Source organism: Diabrotica undecimpunctata, chromosome 7 (assembly GCF_040954645.1).
Source record: "Diabrotica undecimpunctata isolate CICGRU chromosome 7, icDiaUnde3, whole genome shotgun sequence".
In the NCBI taxonomy this organism is placed as follows: domain Eukaryota; kingdom Metazoa; phylum Arthropoda; class Insecta; order Coleoptera; family Chrysomelidae; genus Diabrotica; species Diabrotica undecimpunctata.
Genome location: NC_092809.1, coordinates 110,395,707 through 110,409,617, shown reverse-complemented (window position 1 = coordinate 110,409,617; position 13,911 = coordinate 110,395,707). Strand labels below are relative to the sequence as shown.

General features: G+C 31.7%; 1 protein-coding gene across 3 annotated transcripts in view; it reads right to left on the bottom strand.

Moving 5' to 3' along the window:
- LOC140446923 (perlucin-like) overlaps nucleotides 1–11,090 on the bottom strand; it is a 29,373-nt gene extending 18,283 nt beyond the window's left edge. For all 3 annotated transcript variants that reach the window (XM_072539515.1, XM_072539517.1, XM_072539516.1), the window contains exon 1: nucleotides 10,948–11,090. In XM_072539515.1, coding sequence (XP_072395616.1) covers nucleotides 10,948–11,032 — 85 coding nt within the window. In that variant the 5' untranslated portion in view covers nucleotides 11,033–11,090. The remainder of the gene's footprint in view (nucleotides 1–10,947) is intronic.
- Between the last annotated feature and the right edge of the window lie 2,821 nt (nucleotides 11,091–13,911).

Below are 13,911 nucleotides of genomic sequence, written 5' to 3'. Positions count from 1 at the left end.
GAAAAACAGACGTTGATAAAGATGTTAATAGGGACATGGGGAATCTAAAATTTGCATTTCACGACATGTCTCCTCAACTAAGAAGAAATCCATAGCGAATTAGTTTGATTTCACGTCCAAAGTGTCTAAAGAAGAAACCTGAATTGTGTTTCGAAACTATTTTACGGATTTAAAAATATATGTTTAATTTAAATTTTTTCGTGACTGTCAAAATAAAAGCGAGAAGAAGGTCAATTTTTGTCAAAACCAAATGTCAAACAAGGAAATATTCTGTTTTACACAGCGATATTACACAGAGGGGAAAGAAGTCAGAGTTGCTAGGTCATCGCAGTCAGAGAATCATACATTGTTGATAAAATTATCGTATTTTATCGGACGTAACAAATAAATAAATAAATATACCTACACTCAATGCAAATGACGACAAAGACTTCAAAAATTAAAAAGTACGAAGTACGACTTCTATAGTGGAAATCACACCCATATGGCAGTGTACGGATATAGGATACCAGCATTGCCAATTCTACTGCGTTTGTAAATTTCACTACTTTTGTAAAATAAGCTATGGTTAGGTAAGTTAAAATTTTTGAATAAAATAAATTCTTATAATTTATTATAATCCAAAATGCTAAAATACTTAATAAAGATAATTCGTTGGTTAAGCGCAGCTTAAAACTGTTATATTCTAATCAGTTGTTTTGATTTTTAATATTTTTTTTTTTCAAAATGTATTCCCGATATTACATATTTTAAAATTTTACTCAGAATAAATGCTCAAGCTGTATTTTATCATTTTCAAATAGTTGATTTACATCTACTTAAATCATTTCCGAAGATAGTAAAATAAAGGCATAGCGGTATAAGATGGTCAAAAGTTCCTCCACATAGATCAGCACCGCGACTTATGCTTTTAATAAAGCATATAAAAATATGACTTCATACAAATTTTTAGCTTCCCAGAGGCCATAGAACCTCTTAAATCTAAAAAAAGAAGCTTTTTTCGACTTTATTTTTTTATGGGCGCAATTTTGCTTTAAAAAATCTGAAAAAAATCATGAAGATGTATCTGTCGAATACAAAATCGCCTCATTTTTTTCAAATTTTTATATTGAAAATTGAGTCTAGGTAAAATTATTGAAATTTTCAATAATTTCTTATGTTATGTTAATGAGCTTTGGCTAACTTTTAAATGGTAATTTTTTATGTACTTTTTTTTGTTTTTTTGAATGACTAAGGCAGAATTTTCAATTTCTTAGCGGAAAGCATCGAAAAATCAAAAAAACCGTTTTTTTACTCATTTATTTGCACATAACCTCAAAACTCAGTTGATAATTCAACATTTTTTCTTCCACATCATCAAATTTTATTGTAAAGTCCCCATTTAACCCTTTCATAAAGATAAAATTCGAAAATATCACGTTTTTTATCCTTTTCGCACTTTTTTTACCTTATCCCAAAAATCAGGTAAGTAGTTAGATGTAAGCTTTTTTATCAATTTTCTTACGGGCTATGAATCATCATTGCTAAAATAATAATTTTTAACTTACAAATTCTCAAGTTGCGAAAAATTGTTTTTCTAATATTTTCCCACTTTATTGGCTCATAACCTTAAAATCCAGTAGCTAAATGATCGAATTTCCGCGTATTTTTGATCGCACCCTTCAATTTTGTTATACCACTTGTCTTTTTTTTTTTCTTAAATAGTCAAAACTTGAAAAAACTGGTTCTAAGCATTATTTTTATTTTTGACTCGTTAATTGCATAAAGTGATATATCTCTAGGATCACCTCAATAGGAAAAGAATAATATTATTATTATTTTTTAAATGTTTTTTAACATTTTAAAAATTGTATTATAAATTCATTTGGATATAAACTAAGACATATATAAAATATTTGGTTACAAAAATATTTATTATTATGAAATTGTTATACAATAGGGTATTTAAATTAACAGTTCAATTACATTTTAATCTTCATCACTATTCTCATCTATGACTGGTTCAACATCAGATGTAAAAATTCTATGTGATAACTTTAATATACTTGATTCTTTCGATACTTTTCCACATGATTGATAGTTTTCAAGATCCTCGATAATATTGCAACGGATTTTAGAAGAAGAGGATTATTTGATAATACGGCTAAGACAGTCAAAGCGATACGAAGGCGACGGCGGAATGAAGGCGAAACGAAGTCGACACCAAGGCGAAAGCAGTGGTGACAGAAACAATGTCTGTAAGGCGCATACTCCCATTGTCGTTGTCAATGGTTACGGATCATGCGCATAGCAAACATTGTTGTTGTCGCCACTGCTTTCGTCTTAGTGTCGCCTTCGTATCGCCTTCGTGTCGCCTTCTTATGATTTTGACTGTATTAGCCCATAGAGTACGATATGCGTGCCTATAGGATATATGGCAATTATAATATTCAACTCTAAACTTTGATTTGAGCAACTACTTCAGGAATTTTAGGACAAAGGGATGATGAATTTGTAAGTTAAAAATTATTATTTTGGCAATGATGATTCATAGTCTGTTAGTAAATAGATGGAAAAGCTAACTATCTGATTTTGAGGTAAGGTAAAAAAAGAGCGAAAAGGATAAAAAACTTGGTATTTTCGAATTTTATCTTTATGAAAGAGTTAAATGGGGACTTTTACGATAGAATTTGATAATATGGAAGAAAAAAATGTTGAAAAATGTGCAATTACCAACTGAGTTTTAAGGTTATGTGCAAATAAATGAAAAAAAAAACGATTTTTTTTTATTTTTTAGTGCTTTCCGCTCAGAAATTAAAAATTTTACCTTAGTCATTCAAAAGAACGAAAAAAATCAGTTGCCTGTAAAGTCGGTTTTACGGGCGAAGATTTTACGTGACCACGTCTTTTTCTCGTTAGAATATTTATTGATATGAATATTATTAAATTGCACAATAGTTGTTTGCAGTTGAAACGCGCTGTTTCTTCTCAATCGACTGAATTACGATTGATTGCAGAGTGATTTAAACTAATAATTTACTTAACACTATCAACATTTGTCAATAGTATGACATAACCTATAAACTCAGTTTCTCAACTTTTGTGTCAATCTAACAATTAATCAATCAATCATAGTTTACTATAATGAAATATTAGTGTACAATTATTTACCTTTATTGTTGTAGTTGTTGTAAATGACGAATCTAAGCACTCCACATTTTCACTACAGACATAGCTGACGATACTTTAACCACACGTGTGAACTTGTATTATGACGCTTTCTCGGTTTTCCAACGCCAAGAACGCTCGAGAAAGACAGAGACACAAGCACGCACCGATTCAATGCGCCTAATTCTCTAGTGCTGCGCGCGCAGCGGACCGATCATGTTTGAGTGGGAGAGAGACGCAAGGCATTCGCCGGTCCGGCGGGCTTCTCTCTCGTTCGGTGACTCATCGTAACAGACGTGAGCGGGCGTTACACTTTTTCATGAGTGACTCCGAGCCACAACCTAATTTAAGACGTTGTCACGTCAAAAAATACATATAAAATTACAATTTAAAAGTTAGCCAATGTTCGAATAATTCCATTCGAACATGTAAAACTATTTATAAATATTTTTAATTTAGTATTTAACTCCACTTTTGACAAAAATGCACCCACTCTATAAATGTCAAACGATTGTCAAAAAAATTTGTCAACAGTCTTTTTAGTATTATAGTTTTTTTGTGCGCGAAGTTTTTTTCGCATGGTTCTCTGGGTGGCCTTTGACACATAGTTACCACATCTCCGCAGCTCTTGATCCAGGATCTTCGTGATAACGACTTGGATAGACAATAGTGCACATACACTTTCGAAAGACTTAATAACTAGTAAGTAGTATTTAGTAGTAGGAATTTTGTTTAGTTCTTTATGTATCTGTACTGATTTTATTTATGCTATTTGTTTTTCTTTCTTTTTCTCTTTAATAAATCGTTTTTACCTTTGGATAGCTTTTTGAACCATTAGTGTTTAAGACATTCTTATATTACAGGTGAGAGCCCACATATTTTGTAACCAGCAATCTATGTTATACTCTATCTTATTTTAGGACATTTTTCATGTTTGTCCTATTGCGTAGATACTAATTTTATCTACAGCCAAAAATTATTTACATAACCTAAGAAATTATTGAAAATTTCAATGATTTTTCCTAGGCTTAATTTTCAATATAAAAATTTGAAAAAAATCAGGCTATTTTGTGTTTAAAAAATACACCCTCATGAATTTTTTCAGATTTTTAAAAGTAAAATTGCGTCCAGAAAAAAATTAAGTCAAAAAAGCTTCTTTTTAAGATTTAAGAGGTTCTGTGGCGTCTGTAAAGCTAAAAATTTGTATGAAGTCATGTTTTTATATGCTTTATTGAAAGTAAAAGTCGGTCACGTTAAGTACTAAATAAGCTATGACTAGTTTGACTATTAATTCATAAGGAAGTATACAATAAAACTTAGATTGAGACTAGTATACTTCATGATAAAATTTCAGCTCTTGAACAACACATCAGAAACAGTCAACCAGAAATGTATGTTGCTAAAGATAAAACTGAGTGGTGATCACAACCTTTTCGGACTGGACAAACACGAGTTCATCATCAATTTAGTAAAAGAACCACTACACAAAGTTTAACTTCCACATGGAACACGCATTGAAGACCCACTAGACACATTTCGCTTATATTTGACTGAAAATGTTGTGGATGACATTATCCGTTATACCAATCTAGATGCTCATCCTGTATTGCAAAATAAACCATGGAAGTCCTACGATAGAATTGAAATGTATGCTTTCTTTGGTCTCCTGTTTACATTGGGCATCTGAAATTGAACTGTGCAAGTTATGAAGCTTTTTGGAATTCAGTTTATTGACTACAGATCCAAGAGACGTAAAAAAGAAAAACTGGCTGCTATACGGGATATATGGGATCAACTACTAGGAAATTTCAAATCGACGAGCAGTTGATTCCTTATCGTGGAAGATGTCTGTTCAAACAATATATTCCCTCGAAACCCGATAAGTATGGAATGAAAATATGGTGGGCATGTGACTCAGATACTTTTTATTCTCTAAATGCGATTCCATATCTCGACAAAGAAGGTAACCCCAAGTAGCTACTGGTTTGGGACGTAAAGTGGTAGAATCACTAAGCGAACCTTATTACCGAACCAACAGGAACGTAACATGTGATAACTATTTTACAAACTTAGATATGGCTTATAATATGCTATCCAATGGTTTAACAGTTATTGTTGGCACAGTTAGAAAAAATAAAAATTTTATTCCTCCTGAGTTTAAATCAGGTAAGAACAAGGAGCCATTGTCTTCTACATTTGGTTTTACAAAAAAGACAACATTGGTATCATACGTGTCTAAGTCCATGAAAAGTGTCATGATGTTGTCAACAATGCATTACTCGGATGAGAATAGAAAAGAGATGAACCATAAACCAGAAATAATTCTCGACTATAATAAACCAAAAGGTGGAGTTGACTCGCTGGACCAGATGGTGCATCAATATATGTGCAATCATAAAACAAACCGTTGGACTTTCGCATATTATATGAATATGTTAGATGTATGCTGTCTAGCATCTTATGATATTTTAATCAAGCCACATAAAAAAGACATCTATTCATAATTAAAACAGCAGAACAATTATTCGAAAGATAGATTCGATATTATCTGCAGATCGAACGTAAGACTGTCTAAATCAACCAGATTCCTTATGGCGAACTTTGCAAAAGAAGCAACTGCCACCAGTACCAAACCTCAGTCAACACAGAAAATAAGATGTTATTTATGTCATCAAAAAAATCAAGAACACAAAAACAAACTTGTAATATCCACTAGGAAACTAAGTTCCTGTAGCTGGTTGTATACTGTGTATCACAAAAAAATTTTATTTCAAATTTTTAGTTAAAGTTATAAATAATAGTATAAATAAAATACCCAAACGGGCTATATCACAAATACAGAACGTTTTCGGAATGTAAATTCCATCATCAGTGTAACCTGAAAGTATATAACCACTTTAATTAAAAAGAACGTAAGATTTAAAATGTTGACTAAGGTTATGCAAAATGTGGTTAATATTTACAAAGTGTACATGCTATGAGCCACTAAAATATATGGGTGAAAACCCTTTAAATGTTATAAATTTACAAATATGTTACATTATATGTTATTAAAAATTAGGATGTTTAAGTTACCGTTGGAATTGGTAACATGGCAACGTATCGGTTACTACATCGGTTACTTGGTCCTGAGACAAAGTGTCTTCGAGGACCTGTTGATAACAACTGATAAAAATGACAATATTGACATGTTAGGACAGATGTCAGAACAAAGCAGTCAGTGCAACTTACGGTAGTTGTCTAAAATGACAGAAGCCAGCATTATTTAAAATTGAATAAATTACAATTGTAATAATATAACAGTATCAACCATCAATGTTGTAGTCTGTAATGTAAATTTGTCCTATATTTATGTTGAAAAACATTGAAAAAATTTGTTTTATAAATTAATTTAGGTAAACTGGAGTACCTACATGAAATTTTGTAGGTATCGATAGGCAACCAACTATACATGTGTCTAAATTTGATTGTTCTTAACTAAAGATTTTAACAACAGGTCCTGTATGTTATAAAACATTTGGGACCTAGGAAATAGTGAAAAAGACATATGTAGGAAGATGGTTCTATAAAATTTATTGTTGAGGAGTGATATAGTAAATAATATGTTTGAATTTGCTGTTAAGATGAAATTTGAATATGAAAAGAATGTTTTTGTAATGTAATGTTCATGTATTGCTTAACTTACAACTTAAGCATGGAAGGCCCTCTATGTCAGAAAACAACATTTGGTACCTGGTAAATGTAATAGATTTTTTAAGTTATAAGTTCATGAACATAAATTACTGGTTCGGTTTGAAGGGTAAAGATGGTAAGTTGTTTTGTGTGTTGACCAGTATGCAATATAAACAGAAAATTGATGGCTGATAGGTGGTTTGGTATTGTATTGTTCAAACATTGCTCAAGTTATAACTTAAGAAAAAGAAAAAGGCCCTACATGTTAAAAGGAACATTTGGTACCTGAGAAATATATAAAGGACGAGTTATAAGTTTGAGTTTAAGGTAGGTAGATGAAGGTAATAGGCTTTTGGTGTGTATTTTAACGATATGTAAAAACTGCAAGAGTAGTTGGGTTTTAGGTGGCTCTGTTAAATTTACTAAAGTTATGTGATGTTTTAATATTATTGTGAAAGAAGAAAAGATTCTACATGAGGCTGAAGTCTCCAGAGATCCGGAACCAAACCTTGAGAGAAAGTGGTTAAGTAAAATAAAGTGTAGTGAAAACAGTATGAAAATGTGATAATATGTGGTTAAGTAGATAAAGATGTATGGTAATGAGAAAATTTTTGAAGGGGAAGTGGAATAATCAGCTCTGAATTTAGTTTGTAGAAAAGGAGCATGGAGAATATTAGGTGTGGGGTCAGACTTGGCGCTTAGGTTCCTAGAAAGAAGTGAGGAAAGGGGGGGAATTGGATATATTGAAAAAAGTTTGATAGGACTAAGGAAGATTAATAGGTTATAGAAGAAGAACGAAAAATCTAATACTAATGAAGAAGTAAAGTAAGAATGTGGGTTATGAGAATAGTTGACGATGGAGTGGAAGGAAGTCTCGATTGAATGAGACATGGCGATTAACACAATTTGGACTTCTCTGTTTTTCGTTAATAATTTCTAGGTGTTCATATAAGTCTAGTTTGAGTAAGTTTTTTTGAGGGAAATTATGAATAAGTGAAACGTCTTCTGGGATATTAAGGGTGTGGTTATGTTCTTTAAGATGTTGAGAGAAAGTGGAAGTGTTTTCTCTTTTTGTGTGCTCTAGAGAGCGTGAAGACAATGATCTACATATTCTTCCTATGTAGGTGGCATCACAATCACAATCAGAACATTTGAGTCCATAAACACCACTATGGTTCATATAATTGATGGGGTCTTTGGAATTGGATATATACTGACCCAAGGTGTTGGGTACTTTAAAAGAAACATGGACGTTTTCAACTGAACGTTTGATTATATTTCGAATATCTCCAGAAAGACTCTCATGATGATATGGAAGTGAAACGTAATTGAGTTTGGTGGTAGGGTCTCTGGGGAACGCAGTCTCCTGCAGGCTCTTAAGACGTCTTCTATGGATGAGTTTATTGACTATGTTACGATCAAAACCGTTGTTGACTGCTATTTGTTTGATAATGTTGAGTTTTTTTTTGTAGTTTGAGTGAAAAAGTGGAATGCTTTCCAGGCGATGGATGTAACTATGATAAGCTGCATATTTATGAGACATGGGGTGGTTAGATGAGAATGGTATTACATGGTCAGTCTGTGTGGGTTTCCTATAGATACTGAAGTCGAAGTGGTCATTCAATCTGGTAATGGTGAGACCAACAAAATTGATTGACGTGGATGATTCTAGTTCCATGGTGAACTTGATATTGGGGTGGATTTGATTAATTTAGAAAGTAGTAGTTCAGCTGCATTGGAGTTACCTGAAATGAAGACTAAACAGTCGTCAACATATCGAAACCAATAGAGTATTTCAGGGTTTTTCATAATCTGTGTGGATTCTAAATGATCCATAAATACATCAGCTAATAGAGGGGAGAGAGAGCTACCCATGGCTAAGCCGTCAGGTTGTCTATAATATTTGTTGTTAAAAATAAAGCAATCTTGGTCTAAGCAAAGTTGTAATAGTTGGATAATGGAGTTTGTAGTAGACAAGGTGATAGAATTGGTTTTTAAAAAAGAGTGAACCAGATTAATTGTTTCTTGTTTGGGGACAGAGGTAAATAGATTGCTAACATCAAATGCGAGCATGGTAATGTTGGGGTGAAGTTTCATCTGTTGTAGGTTACTGACTAGATGACTAGTATTTTTGACTGAGAATCGAGGGGTATTGTTCGTCATGTTGTTAATAAGATTCAATATGAATTTTGATAAGATGGAAACTGAAGTGTTTATGAAACTAACAACTGGACGAATAGGAATGCTCTCCTTGTGTATCTTAGGTAAACCATACAGTCTGGGTGTTAAAGGGTTGCTTGGAAGTTTTTAATATGATGCAAAGTGTTCTGAGAAGAAATCTGTAAAATGTTTGATGTTTCCTTTTAATTTGTTCATAAACTTTTTTGAGGGATCTGTTGTGAGTGGAGTGAAGTTATTATTATTAAGGAAAGTAGAGACTTTATCATTGTATAAAGATTGATCTAAGATCACTAGTAACGAGAAACTTGTAATAATTGCATCACGAACGTTTGCAACAAGCACAGGAGTATAAAACATGAGTGTATTAGTTGCCTAAGAAAGTAATAACATATCATCATTGTAGATACTTTAAAACTATAGGTTAAGATTTGCATTGTATTTTATTTTTTATAGACCGAGCACTCACTAATTATTACTTTATTAGCTAAAAATTAAAATTCAAAAGAATTGATACATATTTTAATAAATAACATGAAATACCATAATATTGTAACCATGTGTCCGACGGACACACTCTGTCCTACTATGTCAGAAAAAATAAGTGTCCGGATGAGGGCTAAGCCAAAATGTTTGACAAAAATATATGTGATACAAGTCCTTACTTGGGAAAAAACAGAAACCAACAGTTTGCCCCTATTTTTGCTGAATTTTATGTAAAAGAGTTGACTAAATCAAATCACGGTACGCATTGCAATGTAACTATGGACATCTGGTTCACATCGGTTTCTCTTGCTGACCAATTGTTACAAGATCCCTACAAATTAACCATGATAGGAACCATTAAGTATAAGAAGAAGAAGAAGATTCCTAGGAGTTCTCTAAAGTGAAAGACCGAAACTGTAATACGTCAGTGTTCTGTTTCGATAGAAAAAAGACGTTAGTATTTACATGCCAAAAAGAAATAAAGTAGTTTTGTTATTTTCAACAAATTATGTGGGAGCAAAAATTGTAGAAGAAACCAGCAATCCATCCATAATTCATAACTATAATGAAACCAAAGCAGGTGTAGACACCTTCGCCCAAATGTGTTCTAATATGAGTTCCAGCAGAAAAACACGGAGATGGCCATTATGCGTATTTTATGAAATTAAAAATATGACCAGTATAAACTATTACGTTATTTATACTTTTATTATGTTAAAGAAAAGCAAAAAACCTATCTCCAGATATCAATAATATGATTGAGTTAAGCTTTTGTCTTGCAAAACCATGGATGCTAAACAGATACAACACCGCAAGTTAACGTCGAAATATACGCCAAGACATAGCTGAAATCCTTAACATAACTAAATAAGATGATGCAGATATAACCCAGGAAAAGAAGAGGAGTATTTGTTTCTACTGTCTAATTAAAAAAATGCGCATGACCATCAACTATTGCAAAGAGTGCAAGAAGCCAATTTGCGAAGAAAACCGAGGAGATATTTGTATTCTATGTTCCTAAAAATACACAAATATATTTGCTTTATAATTTTATGCTTTTGATTTTATACTGAGAATCATACAGAACTTTTATACAGATTTTTTTTCTGTATAAAATAATAACAAATTCAAAATAGAAGAATTTAAGCTTTTTTCTATGGAGCAGTAAACTTGACGATAGTCCGGTATTTACGTTTGGCAAAAACGGTCCCATATTGTAGGGTTAATTAAAAAGAATAGCAGTACCCATTAATACCTTAATTAAGCGATACTCAAAGTTTGGTGAGAGTATCTATCATAAACTTGTTTACCGATGACCGTGCTAACTATAAGTTATTATATAGTAACATACATGAAAATTAACACAAGTGAGACAACAAATTTGAGGTTAAGTTACCCAATGTGCATTGTGTTTCTTTGAGTATCGTCACAACAAGAAATTTATATGACAAATAATTTTCTTACCAACTTGGTCTAGATTTTGTGCATTCGCATGATTACTTAAAAATACGTTAACTAAGATTAAAACACCAACAAACTTGAAACACATACTTATAAAACTAGTTTCTCTGTATTCAAAATACAGTCAGTCGATAAAATTATTGCCAATAATTAACATAATAAGTGATTTATTTATATGTTATTATTTACTACTTAGCTTGTCGAGGTCAAAGTTTTGGGTTTTTTCTTTAATCTTCATCAAGTTGTATAAATGTTATTAAAATCTAAATAATCTATATCTTGGAGATTCCATATGAAATCATTTTCCCATTTTTTTTATTTTGCGACTTTCGACATGTAACATTTGGATTATAAAATTGCTAAAAACAAGAAACAAACTATAAATATTTATGTTTTACTATATTAATTATATAATAGTAATTTATGTCAGAGTAAATAATAAGATATCAAGTGAAATAAATTAGTTGTATATTATAGTTTAATTAAAAACAAAAATTGTTTTACATACTTAGACTAAGTTTGTTTGACCTGTTTGACCTGTTCTAAAATGTGCCGGCTTATTGTGCAAGGTTGAGGTACATTTTGGTTTCATCACTTTGGTTTTCTTAATAATTATTTTCATATCAAATTGCTCAGAGACAGAGTTGGTCTTGTCTATGAGACTTTGCAGATCCAAGTCGGAAACCGCAATGAACACCGTATCATCGGCGTATCTGATGCTGTTGATAGTTACGCCATTCTCATTGACTTCACCCTTGGAATCCTCCAGTACCTCTTTAAATAGAAACTCGGAATAATGATTAAATAGCAGGTGTGACAAAACACATCCTTGTCTAATTCCTTTCCTAATTTTTACTTCTGTGAACATGGAACCTTTTGATGAAGTACAAGTTTTTTAGTAGTTTGATGTCCTTTCCATCTAAACCGATTTCTTGTAAACGTTCTAATAGTAGGTGCTGTCTTACTCTATCAAACGCTCTTTCGAGGTCAATAAAGCATATACATATATATTTCTGATGGTCCTAGCATTTTTGGACCAGAACTAGTAAACTGAATAGGGCTTCTCTCGTTCCCACGCCGAGTCTGAATCAAAACTGATCGCCCCGGATGATTGTTTTGCACTTTTTTATACTCATTTATGTAGACTCTTAATAAGACTTTTACTGCATGACTCAGACGGAAAGCATTGAAGTGTTATGGTTTTGGTTTTTGCGGTAGTGGAATGAGATTCTACCCAATCTTGGGGTATTTTTCCTGTATTATAAATACGATTGAATAATTTTAACGTTTCTGGGTATATTTCATCTGGACCTGGGCTTTTATTTGTTTTGACTTGATTGATGGCATTTATAATTTCAGTTTTCAGAATTTCTGACACTTCATTCTGTTTTCGCAATATTCTTGGTTTTTCTCGTATGCCTCTAAAAAGTATTTTGATATAGTTTTACCATTTTTTCAGTTTATCGTCGGTCGATTCTACCAGTTTGCCATTCGTGTTTAGCATGGTGTGTAATGGTGAACTCTTTTACCTTTTTATGTGAATTAAAAAAATCCTGCCTTTATTACAGTTCTTTTTTTTTTGACGCACTTTGTTTCAAGCAATTTTCCTTTGCCGCGGTTATTTTTTTTTTATTTTAAACTTGCGTGTTTAGAAATCGGCCCACTTTAAACTTTTGACTTAAACTGTATTTTTTCTGAAACTAATTACTCGAATAAAAAATTGATTTACTGTTTAAAAGATAATTTAAACGCTTTAAGTATGAGTATAAATATGAGTATAAATTTGTCATGGATTGCTTATCATTTATATGCCTAGCAGCCGATAAACATAGAAAAGTATTTATTTGATGTTTATAACGATAATAAGGAATTTGGCAAAAATTGGTATTATTGCTTTTGCCATAAAAAACTGCATATTGTTTGTTTTTCATAATTAATTAGTGTTCAAGTGCATAAGTTTAATGGAAACTACACCAGAGAAACCCGAAAATGCTATTGCATTAATTGAAACTGGACTTAGCCAGCGAGCTGTTGCTCTACAACTGCATATGACACGCGCATCAGTTCGAAGAGTCTTTTAACGTTATGAGACTGGATACGAAGTCGATCTGCATGTGCAGATGAAAAGTAATTTACAACTGCTCGTGATGATCATTTTATTGTGTCAACAATATTAAGAAATCGTCACCCTAATGTTATTCACCTGCCATTGGTTATTACTAACTAACTATATATATATATATATATATATATATATATATATATATATATATATATATATATACATATACATATATATATATATATACATATATATATATATATACATATACATATATATATATATATATATATATATATATATATATATATATATATATATATATATATAGTTTGAGTTTAGTTCTTGAACCTAATATATATTTATATAGTGGATTTTCTTGGGCTTAGGTTCATAAAAAATTTGATTTGATACTAAGACATTTTCATATATTTTTCGACGTTTCAGCAGGAAATCCATGCCTTTTTCAAGAAGTAATATTGACTAAAAAAACATTTTATGACAGACATAATACGGTTTAAAAGTTAAACTTTTGACTTACCAAGCATGTAAAAATTCGGTACTAACAAGTAGACGTCACAATTAAAATAATATTATAAACATAGGACATTACATAGAGAAAACAGCACTATAACTACTTCATGGTACACCAAAAAAACCTGGTCATCGAGTTATCTGAATTTCAACTCTCATCATCCCCTGTCTCAAAAGAAATCAGTAGTTATCGGACTCGCCGATAGAGCTATTAGATTATCCGATTCTATCAATAGACCTCAGGCCATTAAAAAAGCAAAAACAGCACTAACACTTAATTCATACCCACACCACCTTATCGACAACACTTTGAAATCGCGACTGCATAAATTTTACAATAACAATAATAACAATGAAACCAACACGGTAAA